The 20,241-nt window shown below is 34.7% G+C and overlaps 1 protein-coding gene across 12 annotated transcripts in view; it reads right to left on the bottom strand.

The window, feature by feature from the left end:
• Nucleotides 1–1,247: 1,247 nt before the first annotated feature.
• NAALAD2 (N-acetylated alpha-linked acidic dipeptidase 2) overlaps nucleotides 1,248–20,241 on the bottom strand; it is a 55,593-nt gene continuing 36,599 nt past the window's right edge. For 4 of the 12 annotated variants that reach the window (XR_012422779.1, XR_012422782.1, XR_012422783.1 and 1 more), the window contains 6 exons: nucleotides 20,010–20,101; nucleotides 17,864–17,954; nucleotides 15,830–16,094; nucleotides 12,223–12,304; nucleotides 11,244–11,336; nucleotides 1,248–2,567 (listed from right to left, as the gene is read on the bottom strand). Coding sequence is in view for 2 of the 12 variants with exons in the window: in XM_005579339.5 (XP_005579396.2) it covers nucleotides 2,378–2,567; nucleotides 11,244–11,336; nucleotides 12,223–12,304; nucleotides 15,830–16,094; nucleotides 17,864–17,954; nucleotides 20,010–20,101 (813 nt within the window). In the remaining 10 variants the exon portion in view is untranslated. Of the gene's footprint in view, nucleotides 2,568–8,374; nucleotides 8,888–11,243; nucleotides 11,337–12,222; nucleotides 12,305–15,829; nucleotides 16,095–17,863; nucleotides 17,955–20,009; nucleotides 20,102–20,241 lie in introns of those variants that run through there. The other 8 variants (XR_012422776.1, XR_012422780.1, XR_012422775.1 and 5 more) reach the window with 7 other exon arrangements.

The raw sequence follows: 20,241 nt of genomic DNA, 5'->3' as shown, positions 1-20,241 counted from the left end.
ACTGTTGTGTCACATACATTGTCATTCTGTCCAGTTTTCTCTATAGAAACCAATTTTTAGAATTTCTTGGTTAAAGTATATACATGCATTTCACATGCTTTTTGCTTACTAGTTTTTATATTAGACAACTTTTGATTAAACATTTAGGTTAAATGATTAAAAGTATGGCATAATAATAATTTATGGATTATTTGATTTTAAAAGTAGGTCTTAAAACAGGCAATATACTATGACAAGCAAAATATTTCCTTGTCATTATTTCCTAAGTATCCTTAAGAGAGATAGTATCTCTCTCAGGACTTGGACCAAGGAATGAGATGAAAGGGGAATAATGATTAGCTGCTTAATTCAGCTGATCTCAAATGCCTAGGGGGAAATTTTTTTTAAAAAAGTCCAAACATATACCCTATTTAACATGTGATAACACATATTCTATGTTCAGTGTCCTGAATTGATTATAGTGCTTGCCACACAATCACTTGTTCTGTTGCTAGCAATCAGATATTGATTAAAAATTATAAAAACAAAACTTAAAAATTAAAGGAAAAATTAAATCGCAATGATTGCTATTTTACCCCAAACTCATATTTCAAACCGCGTATGCTGTTTTGGCAGCTTGCATCTGTCTTCAGGAAAACGACCAGTAGGAAGAACACCCAAGAGATTTCCAAACATTTGTGCTTTGTCTCCTTTAGAAATGATAGAATTGGAGAGAACTGATGCCCAGAGATATGTAGTGATCTACTCAGTTGGGTAGTAGATAGTATGATTCATGGGTCTTAATGCAGTATTTTTTCTACCACACAATGCTTCAAGGCAAAAGTTAAAGTGGTATACTTTGGTACTGTAGCATGGTAGTGAAGTTAACTCCCTAGATTTGAGAAAAACTTTTACAAAAGTCTTAATTGTGTATATTTATTTATACTTCATAAATAACACGCCTTATTGCCTCTTTAAGCAGAAGGAATGGAACGTATTTAAAAGTTACCTTGATGAGAGAACCATTGCTATACTTGCAACTTATTTTATTGTAGGGGATCAGTGAAATACCTCTAGTAATACTGAGATGTATAGAAAATGCCCCTAAACTAAATGCCCCCACTGTTTTAAGTTAAACTGTATTGTTGGCCTGGGAGCAAGGGTAACAGTTTTTCCTTGTAGTTAAGCTTTGAGCTATCATTTCTTATTTTAGTTATTGTGCCTGCCTATGAAGGCTCTTCTAATTTTTAATTCTTAACTCGTTTTGGTGAAGTAGATGAACAACCAAGTTTATTGAAGCTTTAATCATAGTTTAACATGTAATTGAGTCGTTGGGCTCTGCATAAAGGTTTGCAGATTCTGACATACATTCTTTACAGGAGTTACAGTGTGAAGATTGTAGTAGCTATTTTCATCACCCATCAGACTTATATGTTTATTCAGTAGAGCTGAAAGTATTAAATTTCTGAATATTACTGGCTTTTTCCTGACCATTCACACTTCATGGTGATTTCACAAGAGAAGGTATATGATTCTGGTTTCCTTGCCAGACTTGTTTTTTGTGTTTTTTGTAATCACAGTTATCGAGGCTTAATTCTCCTACAATAAATTATATATACATTTTAAGTTTACAATTTACCATTCAGATCAAGATACAGAAAATTCTCATCTATTGGAGAAAGTTTCCTCATACTTCTCTGCAGCCATCCTCCCCAACCTGCCACTTGCCCAGGCAATCACTAATGTAATTTCTAACACTACAGGTTAGTTTGCCACTTCATCTCAATAGAAGCATATTCTATGTAGCTTTTGTCTGGCTTTTTTCTTTCAACAATGTCTGCCAATAATATTGCATTTATTGAAAGTTCATTTTTATTGCTGAGTAGTAAGTAGTCGTGTGGATATACCACAGTTTATCCATTCATCTGTTGATGGACATTTGGGTTGTCAGTGAACATGCATACAAGTATTGCTGTGATCATGGTTTTTCCTTCTCTTGAATAAATACCTAGAAGTGGAATTCTGGAGTCCTAAAGTAAAAGTATATGTTTAACTTTATAGGAAACTGCCAAACTATTTTCAAAAGTGGTTTAACCATTTTACATTCCCACATCTGCAATGTCTGAGAATTCACGTTCCTTGCTATAATTTAGGGACTTTTCTTTTACTTTTTGCCACACAGGAGTTTTTTATTTCATTAGATTAACACTTTGCTAATATAATTAACGTTTAAAGAGCAAAAAAAAAAACGCTCTGCAGATGAAAAGACCAAAGCCTATAATCAAAACATGACACGAAAAGATTTTAGAACACCCTGGCTTCGTAAGTTATCAGAAGGGTGAATTTTTATCCTTAGACTTTCAGCAACACCTTTAATGGCTAGCCACTTGAGACCTTCCTATAACACTTCTTTCAGAGTTCCTGCTGCTGCTTGAATTGTAAAAGCTGCAATAGAAATATGTTTCTTTACTTCTTTCCAGGCCAAACGAGAGTCGGCTTTATTTTCAATATCAAAGATAGCATCATAGATTCCAGGAAATGATTCTCCAGCATATTTGTTGTGGCTACTTGGAGCAAATATGATGTGCCTAAAAGGAAGAAAACAAGGCAAATTAAACTAAAGTGTATACGTACATTTTAGATGCTTTTTGTTTAGTCCACATTATGTTTCCTTGTGACATTCACTTTTGTTCCTATAAGATGTTCCTATAATTGATTTGAGATACTTATGCAAATCATAATTTTAAGCCAGGAAAGGAGCTAACAATATGCATTCGCTAAGACATATCTCAGAAATCACATACCATGTTGCGAACCCAAAACAGACGGAAGAAAGTAGATTCTTGTAGGTTGTGCAGAATAATCGTTAAGCGGCCCGTGAGCGTCCACAAACATGGTGATAACATGTAAGTTTATGGATGTTTTTAACAAGAGGAGATTGAGAAAGATAGTTTATTTTCGTGTTGCCTTTTAAAAATAAACAAGAATGACAGTTGTTCCCAATACTTTTTAGACATTAAAAAGCAAGTATTTATAGAAGCCTGTATTTCAAAATGTCACAAATGGCAAGGATAATGAAGTCCATTCCACAAAAGTAAGACACTCAACTTTTGATCTAGAAAGAAAGTTGTATAATTGCTTTTCTCTTTCAACGTAAGTAGCTCAAGGGATCAAGCGTCTTTCCGCAATAAGTATGTAGCATTTTGCTTTCCAGAAAGCGATATATTTTATTAAATACTCACATCAGGAATTAGGTCCAACAGTCAAACCCCAGAGCTTATTCTAGAGTAAATCTGTGTGAAGTAATATAGACCTCCATATAAGTCAGTATTAATGATAAATCCATAACACTCATTCAGGTTTACCAGAGTACATCAGGATTTATTATCTTGGCTTTTAAATCTTAATATGGCCTCAGATGGATCTTATTTTTAATTAAAATCAGTATATGTGCCAAGTTGTTTATAAGCATTGGTATCCTGACGGGTATATGAGTCAAGAAATTAGAGATGCAAGTCATAGATATTCCTTAGTATACTTACCCTCTTCTGGAGAATTGTAAAGCAAGAGTATAGCAAAAAAAAAAAAAAAAAAAAAGATGATGGAAGCGAATAACCTTTGAATCATTGATCTGACATTTAATATCTCAGTAACCTTTGGCAAATTGCCTAAGTTGTCTAAACTTGTCCCAGATGTGTAAAATAATTGAAATAATATAGACTGCATAGAGTAGTATCTGAGCGGGTTGTAGAGTGAGACTGCTTGTTTTTTAAAAATCATAATACTATCAGCTATCAGCCTTGTGGCTTTGCACTGGTTATTTAACCTCTTTGTGCCTGTTATCTTAAAAATGGTGGTGATAAAAGTACTGTCCTAAAAGGATTGTTGTGAGAATCAAATGTTGGATGAAAAGCATAGCTTGACATTTAATAAGTGTTCAGTAAATATTAGCTATTATTCTGAAGCTAAATCCTTTCCATAATTTTCTCAGATGAGAAGCAGGCAGCAAGCTAAAAGAAATGATCAATTGGTAATGCTTAAGCAGCTCAAATACCTTTTATGAAATGGTGGACTCAAATAGCTATTCTAGACCCCTGAGAATTCAAACTCTGGTCTAGTTCGCAAGGTTTCAAGTATATGATTTAATTACCCTCCACAATGAACATTTCTGAATTTTAAAGAGGCATCAAGAACTACTGTAGCAGACTAGAGAATACAGTCAACACTGTCTTTCTTTTTTCCTCAACCTTTCCCTCAGTACATAGTATTCACTGATGGGTTATGATAATGTAAATTTTTTTTTTCTTTTTTTTCTTTTTTTTTTGGAGACAGAGTCTCGCTCTGTCGGCCAGGCTGGAGTGCAGTGGCACGATCTCGGCTCACTGCAACCTCCAACTCCCGGGCTCAAGCAGTTCTCCTGCCTCAGCCTCCCAAGTAGCTGGAATTACAGGTGCCTGCCAGCACACTTGGCTAAATTTTGTATTTTTAGTAGAGACTATGTTGGCCAGGCTGGTCTTGAACTCCTGACCTCAGGTAATCCACTCGCCTCAGCGTCCCAAAGCGCTGGGATTACAGGCATGAGCCACCATGCCCGGCCACAAATGTTCTTAGAATTTCATAATCAAATGCTTTGCAGTTTTTAAAGACTTTTACAGTATTTCACTTGATGTTTGCAAGAAAGTAAGCTTTATTTATTCCTTTTTAGATTCCATTACAGAGTATGTTTATTTTATATTGCTGCTGTGCAAATTACCACAAACTTAGTGGCTTAAAAAAACATTATCTTACAGTTAGTGTGACATGAATCTCCCTGAGCTAAAATCAAGGTATGATCAGGGTCACATTCCTTCCTGGAGGCACTAGAGGAGAATCCTTTTCCTTGCTTTTCTAGCTTCTAGAGGCCTCCCACATTCCTCCACCATCAAAATCCGCAACTGCATTTCAGAATGAGTCTTTCGCAATGGCATCACCCTAACTTTCTCTCCTGCCTGCCTCTTGCAGAAGACTTTTAAGGACCCTTGTGATTGCATCATTGGGACCACCAGTATATTTCAGAATACTATCCCTATTTTAATTCAGCTGATTAGTAACTTTAAATTCCATCTGCCACCTTAGTTCCTTTTTGTCGTGTAACCTAACATATTCAGAGGTTCTGGGGTTTAGAAAATAGACATCTTTGGGAGGCCATTGTTAGGCTTACCACACAGAGCAATTAATTTATGTGGAACTTTCATTAGGGAAAAAACAAGAGCAGTAATAGAATAAAGAAAATGAGCTGAATAGTAGATAAGGAAGGATTCATTACTTGCCTTTGTTGTGATAGTTATGATATATTACCCACAACTCAAAAACAAATAAGTTTGCAACATTTATCAAGCATGCTGCTATGGTCTGAATGTGTTCATTCCCCAAATTTATATGTTGAAACTTAATTTCCAGTGTGACAGTATTAAGGGATTAGAGCCCTTATAAAAGTGAATGAAGGAAGCTAACTAGCCCTTCTATCTGTTCTGCCAACTGAGGACACCCTGAAAAAAATGCCATGTATGGGACAGGTGCTCATCAAACATTGAATTGGCTGACACTGACCTTGTACTTCCCAGCCCCTAGAACTGTGAGGAATAAATTTCTGTTTGTTATAAATTACCCAGTCTCAGGTATTTTGATACAGCAGCAGGAATGGATTAAGACACATGTTTTTTATTCAATAAACATTTAGTTATACTTCTGAATTTTAAGATGAATGTTTTATATATTTCACATTAACGTTTTATTTTAAAATATGTACAGTGTTTTCTGATTTATTCATTACTGAATCTCAACTGTTTAACTTAAAGCTGCCTCCTTAAATATTTTAAGTTCAGTCTAAAGGTTTCTCTGTATATAGTGAACTATAACCTAAATGGAGTTGTCAACAGACTGAGTCTACTCTTGTGCCAGTCACCAAGTTTTGGCCAGTTAAAGGGGGTCAGTTCAAACTGTTCAAATAAGGTAAATTCTGCACTGTAACCAATCTAGCTGTTTCTGTCACTCATTTCCATTTTCTGTATGTCACTTTCCTTTTTCTGTCTATAACTCTGCATCCATCACATGGCTGCACTGGAGTCTCTCTGAGTCTATCATTCTTTGCTCAATTAAAGTCTGTTAAATATAATTTGGCTAAGGTTTTCCTTTAGCAATACATACATATGTAATGTACATACATATATATAATGGCTATACACATATATATCAGATTCGTCTAATTTTCTTAGTCTCAATTCTACATGGTAGAACAATTTTATTACACTAGAAATTTGGTAATATCTCCATTCTTGAGGTTCATGAAATAGCAGAGCTTAAAAATGTCATTGATCCATTATACAAACTGAAAATTTTTACTCTTAGGTTTATAAGATTTACAAGATCATTTTTAACCTGATCTACATTGCCTGATGAGGAAAAAGTCATTTTGAAATAAATTCTTTAAGACAAATGAAAAATTCTGGGTATCTGAAATTGCTATTACAGCTACATTTATCTTAGCAGTTATTGGGAAAAGTGTGTATATGCAATATGTCATATCAATCCATAAAGTAATCCTTACAATCATTAAGAACTTATTTCCATACTACTGCAGTAGACTAAAACATAATAATATGAATTAGCGTTAGAATATAATCTTAACATTGAGCTAATAGTTCAAAATGCATCTTTAAAAATATGGTAGTCTTTGGAGGACAGTTTGGCAGTAACCTAATCAAAATTTAAAATGTGTTTACCCTTTCACCCTGAAATCCCAGGTCCTGATTATAGAGTGTTTTTTTTTTTTTTTTTTTTGGAGGAATTAACAATTATTAAGGATACATAATTGCCATGAAAATATTGGCAAGAAATAGAAGAAAGTGATTATTTTGTCTGCCAATTAATATGATAAAGGTAACTGACCTTGTGGAATAAAGAAGGAACAATATAATACTATTTACCAAATATTTTAAATAATTTTGTCAGCACCATTTACCAAATAACCCTAGTACTCCTGTCCCCAGCTGATATGTGATGGCAAGCCAGGGTGAGTTTTTGTATATTGCATAGCCTTAATTCACTGATTGATGCTGGTACTACAGGCATTTGATTATTATAAGTTTAAGCTATTCTTTAATTTTACAGATAGTAAGTCTTCTCTCCTTGGAGGGGATGGATATGAAGGAATTTAACATTTTTAAAAATTTAAAACATCACTTCTCATGAAATAAATACATTTTTTTTCTGCAATGAGGAAGAGCATAGATAAATGGATGACTCCGAGTGGAAGGGAACAAGTGATTTTGTTACAGTCGTCAGAACTGTGGCCAGGATCATTTTAGATAAGTATGTCAAATGTGTGGAATATCATGGAAGTGGCCCTCTTTTGTCCTCCCAGCTGTATGCTAATAGAATGCCTCCCAGGCACATGCTAATAGAAATATGTGTTAGATGATTGAGAGTCTTTGTTGTTGTTAAGACAGAGTCTCGCTCTGTCACCCAGGCTGGAGTGCAGTGGCATGATCTTGGCTCACTGCAACCTCTGCCTCCTGGGTTCAGTCAAGTGGTTCTGTTGCCATAGCCTCCCAAGTAGCTGGGATTACAGGTGTGTGCCACCACGCCCAGCTAATATTTTTGTATTTTTAGTAGAAATGGGATTTTACCATGTTGGCCAGGTTGGTCTGGAATTCCTGACTTCAAGTGATCCTTCCACCTTGGCCTCCCAAAGTGCTGGGCCCACGGGCATGAGCCTCTGTGCACAGCTGAGAGTCCTTTTTTGATGTTGGATTCATATTTATCCCACACATTGACTGGTTATGCAGATACTGGTCACGTTAAGTTCCCAAGAAGTTCTCCTCTCTGCTGCTATTCTTTTCTTCTTCTTCTTCTTCTTCTTCTTATTATTATTATTATTATTATACTTTAAGTTCTAGGGTACATGTGCATAACGTGCAGGTTTGTTACATATGTATACTTGTGCCATGTTGGTGTGCTGCACCATTAACTCGTTAGCACCCATCAACTCGTCATTTACATCAAGTATAACTCCCAATGCAATCCCTCCCCCCTCACCCCTCCCCATGATAGGCCCCGGTGTGTGATGTTCCCCATCCCGAGTCCAAGTGATCTCATTGTTCAGTTCCCACCTATGAGTGAGAACATGCGGTGTTTGGTTTTCTGTTCTTGCAATAGTTTGCTGAGAATGATGGTTTCCAGCTGCATCCATGTCCCTACAAAGGACACAAACTCATCTTTTTTTATGGCTGCATAGTATTCCATGGTGTATATGTGCCACATTTTCTTAATCCAGTCTGTCACTGATGGACATTTGGGTTGATTCCAAGTCTTTGCTATTGTGAATAGTGCCGCAATAAACATACGTGTGCATGTGTCTTTATAGCAGCATGATTTATAATCCTTTGGGTATATACCCAGTAATGGGATGGCTGGGTCATATTAACATATGTTAATATTAACAAATGTTCAAATAGGATACAAGGACATCCATACAATGCCAGTATTTTTCATAATAGGAAATAATTGTGGAAAAATCTAATCTGAAACTAAGAGGTAGATACATATTTGCACAAGAGTCAAATCTTTTCTCTAAAAAAAAATTGAAAAGTCTTAGAGATCCTCCAGGCTGGAGTGAATGGCATGGTCCTAGCTCCACTGTAACATTGAGCTCCTGTGTTCAAGCAATCCCCCTGCCTTACTCTCCCAAGCAGCTAGGATTGCATGCACCACCACACCAGCTACTTTTAAAACTTTTTTGTAGAAACAGGGTCTCGCTGTGTTACCCAGGCTGGTCTTGAGCTCCCAGCTTCAAGCAGTCCTCCTGTCTCGGCCTCTCAAAGCGCTGGGATTACAAGTGTGAGCCACCTTGCCCAGCCTAAGATATATTCTTACGGAAAAAAATAAAATTATAAAATAATGTGTGGTCCCATACATTATTTATGTAGACATAAACAGGTTGACATATTTATACGTGTAAATATAAATGATTATGTAAATTTGTGTAAATATATGTAAACAGATGTTTATGTAAATATAAATGTGTTTATATGTGTGTGTTGTGTGCATTTTTATGCAAATATTTGCAATATATAGTATGTAAATGTAATATGTATATGTAAATGTATATGGAACTATATACAGTAACTCCTCACTATCCATGGGGGATTGGTTCCAGGATCCCCCTTGGATACCAGAATTTAAGGATGCTCAAGTCCCTTACATAAAATGGCTTATTATTTGCATATAACCTATACAAGTCCTCCCAGATACTTTAAATCAGCTCTAGATTGTTTACAGCACCTAATACAATGTAAATGCTATGCAAATAGAATAGTTGTTTACTATATTTAGGTAAACAGATGACCCAAAAAAGGTCTGTAAATCAGTACAGACACAACCATTCTTTTTTCGTTTTCAAATATATTCTATCTGCAGTTGATGAATCCACAGATGTGGAACTCACAGATACAGAGGGCTGACTACATAGATAAACATGTATATAAATGCATTAAAATTTACACCAAACTCTTGACATTGAGTTTCTCTGAAGAGAATAACAGAACTGGGTGTAGGGAGTAGGGGGGAATGCTGAAGAAGCACTGGTCCTTTTTATTCTATGTGATTCTATAGAGCCTGAGTTTTTCAAATAATGACAAAATATAGCTTTTTTCTTATAAATAAAAAATATATAAAGAGAATAATAACACCTGAGAGGACTAACAAACACTGTAGATATTGCTTTCGGCTTTTGTTTGATTCTTATAAATAATTGATCATTGCTATTTCATTTGTATCAATGAAGAAACAAACATTTGTGTTCTTATTTATTATTTATAAAAATAGCTGCCATTTATTGAGTGCATCCGTCTTGAGCTAAATCTTCTACATGCCTTAAATCTACAGACCTATTGGGTAAAAGCAATTATAATTTCCACTTAGTAGCTGAGGGATCTGAGGCTTAGAGAAATAATTTTTCCAGGTCACATGAAGTATGTGGCAGAGCTGGGTTCCAAAAGCCTGTGCTTGTAATTATCTAAATGTTAATATTAATCATTAACATTTATAGGAAAGGTAACATATAGACCTTTTTTGCATATTGTTTGATGATAAATAGCTTTGCAAAGTAGCAATTATCATCATCTTAATTCGGATGGGAAAACCCTAGAAGTTACTTGCTCTAAATCACCCATCTGCAAGTGAACTAGAATATAGAAAATACGATATAGATTTTCTGGCCTTGAATGCTAGGACCTTTATAATTTCCACCAGAGAACCACTGTTTAAGAAGGCCCTTGAGAAAATAGTGATCATCCAAAGGGAGGCAACCAAGATACTGAAAGAGAACATGATGTAGAGATACAGAAAGGAAAATAGAATACCGAGGCTTCGTCATTTAACGAGTTGTTTTCTGATAAAACCATCATAAACTGAAAATATCACAAGTCAAAAATGCATTTAATACACCTAACCTACCAAAGATCATAGCTTGGCCTCGCCTACCTTAAGTGTGCTCAAAACACTTACATTAGCCTACAGTTGGGCAAAATTAACGCAAAGCCTATTCTATAATGAAGTGTTGAATATCTCATGTAATTTATTGAATACTACACTGAATATGAAAACCAGAGTGGTTTATGGGTACTTGAAGTATGGTTTCTACTTAATGTGTATTGCCTTTGCACCATCATAAAGCTGAAAAATGAAATCTAACCATCGTTGAGAACCATCTCAAAACCTAAAATACTATATGGAAATAGAGCTAGACTTATTTGACTTTAATAGAACAAACTCAAAGAGGAAAATAGATGTTAAATCTTTATGGAGAAAACTTTCTAATAATTAGACCTTTCATAAAGTGAAATGGGCTTCCTCATGCAGTAGTAAGCTTCTCATCACTAAAAGATTCCGAGACTGGATAACTATCTGAGATTCTATAAAAAGGATTTATGAGAAGGTTGAACTAGATGAGCTCTAAAATTCCCTTTAAGATTCTACAGTTTGAAGATTTTGTTCGAGTTCTTTTTCAACTAGCCTTTACCATTTTCACTTACAGCAAAGCAATAAACAATATGAAATTTATTTTTCTAATATGTATTATACTATTATCAGATGTACAATCTTACCCAAATTCCCTAGAGTATACATATTTGTCTTTCACCCATCTAATGGCATTGGTTTAAAGCCAACTTTAGGTATGCTGGTTTTGGTCACAGTGATGTATTTGGCACCTGTTGTTTCCTTACCTATAGAACCGCTTTCCTGGTAAACCAAGAGGATCGATGAATGCTCTTTCCAGGAGCATCAACTGGTCATTCATCATTCTCACTGCAATGGGACTTTGAGAAGAACATATACATAATTATAACCCAAACCGCAGAATCGTGTTTCAAAATAATATTAAATAAAAACAAGGCTTGGGAAAATACATTTCTAAAATTGATCAATTTTTAACAAAATGAATATTAACACAGTAATACTTTACATGGTGAGCCACAAACAATAGCAGGGTCATCCTTCTAATATTTACAGTCAGCAGAGAGACCTAATGGGAAATCGTTTGTTACATATTTCTAGATCACACACCAATCAAAAAGAACTCAAAGACATTCTATACTTCTTTCTAGGAGGATAGCCAGGCCTCCTGGAAAGGTAGACAAAGTGAGCTATCAAGTTATTCCTGATAAGTCATTCAGTTCTACTGCGGAAGAAAGGAGCAGATAAAGGCTGGACAACAAAGAGTGAATGAAGGTTTCAGAAGTCTGTCAGGAGGGTAAGAGATAGCTGCACGCAATGGATAGGGAATCCCTTTTCACACTCAGACTATCCATTTGGGGAGCTGAATAAGTTCCCTGGGCTCCCCTACAATCCAAAGGAGAATGAGGTCCCTTAAAACTACTTATAGCTTTCTTCCAATATGGGAAGTGGCAAAGTTTATTCTGATTACATCTGAAAAAACAAATGTGACATGGACACATTTGTGGATAAATTTATGCTTGTTACATGGTATTTACTTTGAATATACTTTGAAACTATTTTCAATCTGAAAGTGGCAATAAATTAAATAAAATGCAAAAAAACCTCATCAATGAAAAAATTTCTAAACAGGTACATAGGAGTACTGAACAAAAGACTTGTAAAATACATTACAAACTAATATGAATGAAAACAGTTCATTCTAGTAACCAGATAGCTTTTTTTTTTAAGTAGGGATTTGAAACTTACTTGTTAAGATCAACTTGTATAAGTCGTTTATGAAAATCTGAAGCAGCCTCTGAGAAGTTTTTCACGGCAGAAAATAAGGAGTCTTTTTTAAAAATAGAAAAGCAGAAGAGAAATTAGCTCGTATTTCAGAGGTTCGCTTTCCCACCCTCCCTGTTCCAGATTGATATAACCACATAGATGTTGAAGCCATTTTTGTACTGAGTCTTCTTGCAGATCCATGAAAATTAGTAGAATATAACAAAGAAATATTGTATGAAAACAAAAAATGGTAAAATTCTTTCTTAAAGAAAATAACTTTCAAAAATCTAGGACACAAATAACTCCTTAACCCATAATTTACTACAAACCCAGAATTCATTCATTCATTAATTCATTCATTGGGACAACAACTATATGCTAGACACTGGATACAGCTATGCTAAGGTATGATTCTGTAATTATTACAGGGCAAAAAAATATCAATTTTTGTTTTTAAGTAGTGTATTTGAGATCTTGTTCAACAGGCAACCTGTGACAAACATATATCCAGAGACTGAGAAAGAGGATCAGATTTGGTCTTGTCAAACTCTTCTTTAATTCACAATACTTCTACGAAAAGTAATTCGGTTCTCAGTACTGTCATACCTCACTATCAGTGGGGCCTGGGTTCCAGGATCCCCTGCTGATACCGTATTCCATGGAAGCAACTCCCTTATATAAAATGGCATAGTATTTGCCTGTTACCTACATACATCCTCCCCTATACTTTAAATCATCTCTAGATTACTTATAATGCCTAATAAAATGACTATATGTCACTTCATTCATGTGGATTCAATGTAGTGCTCAGAGCACAACAAATTCAAATTTAAGTTTTGCTTTTTTGAAACTTAGTGGATTTATTTTTCTGATTCTTTTTGGCTTGCAGTTGGTTGAATATGTGGATGCAGAACTCACCGATATAGAGGGGTGACTGTATATTATATTTTTATTACAACAATGTATTTATTATTTTCCATATTTGCTACACAGGACTTTAAACATACATTATTGATTTGTTGCTTGCATCAATCCTGTGGTACAAGCAAATCAGGAGATAACGATACTCATTTTATAGATAAAGCACTTACAGCTCAGGATTTCTATTAGGTAACACCTAATGGAAAGGATTTCTATTTCTATTTCTATTACCTAATTTCTATTAGGTCTGACCTAATGGAAATCCTGAACTCTAAATGCTTTAGGTAGTAGGTGGTACATTCGGTATAAGTATATTCAGTATTTTTAAAAACCTTTTTAGTCCCAGATTTTAGTCCTAGTCTTTTGGTCCTAGATTTTCCTTAAGTTTTAATTGTTGTTTTTAAGCCATGTTCAAACCAAATAATATAATAATAGATGCAATAGAAACTATGAGAAAAGAATGCTGAAGACAGCATTTTAAATTTCAAATCCAGGACAGAAGTCAAGACAGATAACTGAAACGTGTCCCTGGGATTAGTGACACATGTCAATGAGGACTTTGACAAGAGCAATTTTTCTAGAGTAGAAAGGACATAAGACAGCACAGTGGACTGGCTAGTGAGAGGTAAAAAAAAAACCATAGACAGTGTAGATTATGTATTCATTTATCCATTCATTCATTAATCATACCTTCATTCCTACACTAATACATTTTCTCAGGAACTGTTTTTGCCTGGCACTAAATGAAGAATTTTGATTGTGAAGGAAGTGGGGCACATCTGGCAGAAGAAATGTTTTTGAAATAGAAAAGCTATAAGAAGAATTAATCTAATGGATAGTCACCAACAGTAATGGTGATTTTTGAAAATATGACAGGGAAAGGCATTAACAGATCAAACCAGGCCTCTAAGAAAGTAAGTAGGTAGAGGAATTAACCTTGTATAAAGCGAGCCCTTCCACTGTAACTGTGTAGTTTCTGTCTCTTAATTGGACCCTGACTTATAAAAACTGATAAGACATCATTCACCAAAAGGAAATCAGGGCATTTAGGAAGACAACTGGCTGCTGAATAGCCACAGAACTACGAATGTCCATTTTGCTGTAGGCTCTGCTTATTTCTCTGGTTTTATCTCCCCTTATTTCCCCCATCATTGCAGAGCTACGCCAATTGTATTGATATAAACACATTTTATTTGCTTCATTTTTTTTCTAGACCATTTTTTTTCTAGACTTGCTGTAATTGCTAATCCTTTCTATAATCATATTATATAAAGATTACTAATCCTTTATATAGTAATATTCAGAAGTCCTTACTATTCCATACCCATTCTCTGCATTCTTATAGTACTCTCTACATATCCCCATAATAACCTATTATCTACATATTGCCTTCTTCCTCGTGTTAGACTTTAAGCTTTCTTAGAACTATGACCGAGCCTTGTACACACTTATATCTCCTAGGTAATAACATAGTACTTAGTACACAGTAGAAACTCAGTGCATATTTGATAATTTGGGTATATACTAAAATATGTGCCCCCAGAATAATAAAAGACAATGGTTGTAATAAAACAGTAATAATAGGTAACATTTAATGAACAGTAAGTGTCACCCACCACAGCTTCTATATACTATCAAACTGAATCTCCACAATGATCTCTGAAACATGATATGTTGATACATTCTTTTTTATATTTTCATTGTATGAAAGCTAACACATAGAGAAGTTAAGTAACTTTCCCAAGGTCACACAATGAAGAAATGATAAAGCTAGTATCTGAACCAGGCAAACCGTTTCCAAACTCAATCCTCAATGCTACTACATACACTACATTATGATTCATCCTTGCTGTATAGGAGATGCACAGTGCAGAAGAGCAACCACTAAACAGTCATTAATAAAAGAAAAGAATGCTTATAACCATGTAAAAAAAGTTTCATATAGACAAATACTAAAAGATATATGCAGTAATAATCACATTGTTGATAATAAAAACATGTATGTAATAGAATTTGTGGCTTTCTCTATTTCTCAATCTTTTACAAATCATGTTACATTTTTCTAATACTGTTTCTATGACAGTAATTTTTTTTTTTTTTTTTTTTTTTTTTTTTGAGACGGAGTCTCCCTCTGTCGCCCAGGCTGGAGTGCAGTGGTATGATCTCGGCTCATTGCAAGTTCCACCTCCTGGGTTCCCACCATTCTCCTGCCTCCGCCTCCGGAGTAGCTGGGACTACAGGCGCCCACCACCACGCCCGGCTAATTTTTTGTGTTTTTGGTAGAGACGGGGTTTCACCATGTTAGCCAGGATGGTCTCAATCTCCTGACCTCGTGATCCGCCTGCCTTGGCCTCCCAAAGTGCTGGGATTACAGGCGTGAACCACTGCGCCTGACCAGTAAAAATGTTTTTAAAGGCCATAATATAGGAAAAATGTTTACCATCCCAATGTTTGTGGTAATAACTCAGCCATAATGGATTCATTCTATACATGCCAGATTAAATCAGATTCTTTAATAAGTGTTTGTTTAAAGTTTTTGTGTAGAAGTCAAAATAAGTAAGACAAATATGTATTCTAGGATGAAACAATATGCATTGATCATCATAGGAGATAATATTTTAAAGCTCCAAATTAAAGATTGTAAAATATCTGCCCAACTATTTCTTACCAAATGATACTCCATAGTCTCTCAATTGTTGGTCATGTTTCTTAGATAGATTATAGATACTTGCTGCATAGTTTTTCAAAGCTTCTGCATAGTCTTGAATATTGAAAGGAATGATTTTAGAGTCCACAAGCTCATATACCAGTGCTCCTCGTAATTGAGCCACACAACGTTGTTTTTTAAATGTGGGGTCATAAAATTTCTCTACCAATTCAAATGTCTCATAAATTGTGTGGTACACTGGGTAGCTGCTGTACTTATCTGTTCTCTGAAAAAAAAAGTGGAGGGAGGCAAGTATAAATAAACATTACATATTCACGTTATAATATTTTTATGTAAGCATAAAAATAACTATAGAAAAAAATACAACCAGCCAGGTGTGGTGGCTCACACCTGTAATCCTAGCACTTTGGGAGGCCGAGGCAGGAGGATCACCTGAGCTCAGGAGTTCAAGACCAGCCTGGGCAACATTGAGAAACCCTTTCTCTACTAAAAATCCAAAAAAAAAAAGAAAAATGAAAAAGAAAAAATACAACCATATAACACCCTGAGTTTTATCACAATGAGGCAAAATGCTAATAATGAAAACACCATAGCCAAATATTCACTGATTTTAAATTTTTTCTCATTATTTGTTTTATAATTTATGTAAACTTCATTCAAAATGCTACACCTTGAACATTCTTCTTCTTGTATCTTTGATAACTAAAATTAGGGAATACATATTCAAATTGCACCTCAGCATAGTTCAAAGTTATCTATCAATTGATTGGTTAAAAAAAGGTTCTGGCCAGCTAAGTATACAACTTAAGGATGATTTATTAAAGTAACTTCCCTTCCTTCCCAAACAGTGTATATCTAAATGTCATTTAAACTTTATTACATAATTAAGGGTACCATTATGAATATGAATTATTACATAGTAGTATCCTGTATAAATATTCTTTTTAGTTCTTCGGTTTGCCTATTGTAATTTTAGTTTTTACCATTTGCCATCTTTTTATAGGGCTATCGTTCTTACTGCTTTTAGTATCACGAAAAAGCAATCCCCATATCAGTCCTTCTCCTTCTATCTAATTGTCTGCTTCTAATCTAAAGTGGTCTTAGAAACTAGATAACTTTGATCCAATTACAGAAGACAGAGTATAAAAGTGAACAGGCCTTGAAAAAGAGTTAAAACGTATCTTTTATGTATTAAGTGTAATGAATGTTAGTATTCTGAGTTTATCTATCTATTTTGGGTTAATCTGGAGTTGCTTTTATTTCTTTGTTCTTTATTGTATTCTGAATAGTCAGATTTGCAAGTGATATACATATAATGGGCAAGCAAAATTTAGGTGTATTGCAATTATGATTTGAAGATTGATTAAAATCTATGACAAATCTGTGTCTGCTACTGTAATCTTCAATTTGGTTTATGAAATAATTTATAGCATTGATGAGCAAAGATGATATATGTTGGTTATATCCAAGTACTTGTATATCATCAGGATATCTGTGTGACAGAGGTGCAAACCAGTCAGTGCAGAGCAAAAAAGGGGATCGAGTTAAAAGAGAAACTTGCTGTATTTCCCAACCAAGAGCCCTTGACTCAGGTGACAGGCAGAAGTGGGAATATGAAGAGGAGCTACCCACCATAATGAATCTTACTCTAATGCTCCTCTTGACCAAAATATGTTCAACTGCATTCTTCCTCATGAAAAGTACATCAGAGCCTGCAAGACTAGTCTAGAGAATGAGAGTTTTCTGACATATCAGGAAAAGGATGTGAACTGCTTGGTTCTGATACCCAGCTAAGTGTCTGGCATTACTCTGTGAATTATCATTTCTTTGATTAACCCTAACAATGAAATTTTCACAAAATTACTCAAATTACTTCCTTGTTCATCTGGAAAGGGACATGCAGTCTATCTCTATCCCTGGGAACTCTTCCCAGGCCATATCCACCAGGTGTCTGGTGCCAAACAACTCAGTGACATTCTTTGCTAAAGGACTGTAGATGAAATGTTATATATTCAAAATGATAAAGTGGCTTACCTTATTCTTAGTGTAACGGGCTCTGCCTGAAGCAATTCCAAGTCTCTGAAAATAAGCTTCAAAGTCACTTCCAGATCCCAGCTTATTGATTCTAGATGCAATACACACACACACACACACACACACACACACACACACACACGCATAAATAGGTAAATGATACAAAGTTTAAATAGATGGGACAAGGAATCCTGTCCCAAGAATAGCAAGGAATTATATGTTACATTTACAAGAATTTAGAAAAGGTCAACCACCCTCAAGACATTTTCCCATAATCTGCAGGAAAATTGCTGTAAAATTAAAAGTAACGGCAAAAACTGCAAATACTTTTGCACCAACCTATAACAAGAATTGGGCCGTGCCACTAAAGACTGCATCTGGTAATGATGCTCTCCACCATATTTTCAGCATTTACATTTTTGTTTAGAGGGCAAAACAACGAAGACGTGGGCCCTGCCCTCAGAGAACTATCATCTAGTAAGAAAATTGCCACAAAAGTCTACTTTTAAAATCATGAAGTATCTAAATGTGCTTTGTTTCATTTTAGAAATAAATCTAATTATAATTTATTTCTTTTCATATGATTAGGAAACCTCTATCTGTTGATCTGTCCCTCACATATATATGCATATACATAAATAAGATGTAAGACATGAAAAATTTTTAGTAAAATAATGGTAAGTCATGAAAACAGAATATAAAATTGCATGTGCATTAATAACATAACTATATATTTCCAAACTATTAGATTAGTAGATGTGTTTTTGAGACTGACCTCTTCAATATTTTAAAAATCATTTTTGTATTTTACTATTGTTATTGAATTGGCATGTAAAACTTTTATAATGGACCCACATTCAAACTTTCACAAGACCAATTTGAAATGAGGAATAAAGCTATAAACTGTTACTATTATTTGCTTGTACATGTTGAGTATCCCACATGGAATGCTTAGGACCAGAAGTATTTTGGACTTAAGATTTTTTCCAGACTATGAATATTTACATATATACAATGAGATATCTTGGGGTTGGGGCCCAAGTCTAAACAGAAAATTCATTTATATTTCATATATATCTTATATACATAGGCTGAACTTAATTTTACATAATATTTTAAGTAATTTTGTGCATGAAACAAAGTTTGTGTTAAGTACTATAATGTGTGGAATTCTCCACTTGGGACATCATGTTGGTGCTAAAAAAGTTTTGGATTTTGGAGCACTTAAGATTTCATATTTTTGAGTTAGGAATGCTCAGTCTGTATTAGAAATGGCATTGCAGTAGAAAACAAATATATACTTTTTATTACATAATGTTTAGAAAAAAGAAAATAAAAACAAATAGATATAAAATAAATTTAAGAAAGCTGCTGTAGCATGAATGAGAAGACGTACAAAATAAAATAATATTCATATAAATTCTAAATCACAGGTAAAGACACAATTTGGTGTTTATTGATAATGCTCCTTAATAAATGTACAAGCAAATAATCTAGCATTTGTCTTTTATTTCATCATTATCATCTGAAGTTATATATTAATACACCTAATACATAACTAAATGAAATTTTATGCAAGAATGCTAACTAATGGCTAATAATGTAGTGAAACTATTTCAACTAAAAATTTGCAAAACTAGGTCTATTTGTGCTCTAATACAGGCTGAAAGATTTCACGTGCTGGCTAATCAGCAAAACAAAACTAGACAGAAAATTTTTTTTTTTTTTTTTGAGATGGAGTTTCATTCTTGTTGCCCAGGTTGGAATGCAATGGCACGATCTTGGCTCACTGCAACCTCTTCCTCCCGGATTCAAGCAATTTTCCTGCCTCAGCCTTCTGAGTGACTGGGATTACAAGCGCCTGCTACCACACCCGGCTAATTTTGTATTTTTAGTAGAGACAGGGTTTTGCCATGTTGGCCAGGCTGGTCTCAAATACCTGACCTCAGGTGATCCACTAGACTTGGCCTCCCAAAGTGCTAGGATTACAGGCATGAGCTACCGTGCTCAGCCAGGAATTCTTTAGTATCCTTTCTGATTCAAATTATTGATGAAACACTTGAGAATTTCATGTTTGGAGAAACAAGAGGCAGAGCGGAATTTATAATTTATCCTACAGTAGAAAAGGTGCACACCGGTAACTTACCTAGGCAAATTTTTACTTTCAGGTGAAGGATCTTTTTCCAACCAGCTTTCATACAGTGATTTACTCTCAAACCCATCATCAGGGCTGGGGATCTAGAAAGAGAAATCAAATACTGGAAATTAGGGGTAGAAGCAACTACATTTATGCCAAAATAAAACTATATATTATTTGTCATCAACTTCTACTTTTAATGACGTATGTACATATATGTATGTACATATATGTACACATG

The sequence above is a fragment of the Macaca fascicularis genome, chromosome 14 (genome assembly GCF_037993035.2).
Source record: "Macaca fascicularis isolate 582-1 chromosome 14, T2T-MFA8v1.1".
Lineage (NCBI taxonomy): Eukaryota > Metazoa > Chordata > Mammalia > Primates > Cercopithecidae > Macaca > Macaca fascicularis.
The sequence above is the reverse complement of the archived record's forward strand: the minus strand, read 5'-3'. Positions and strand labels throughout refer to the sequence as shown.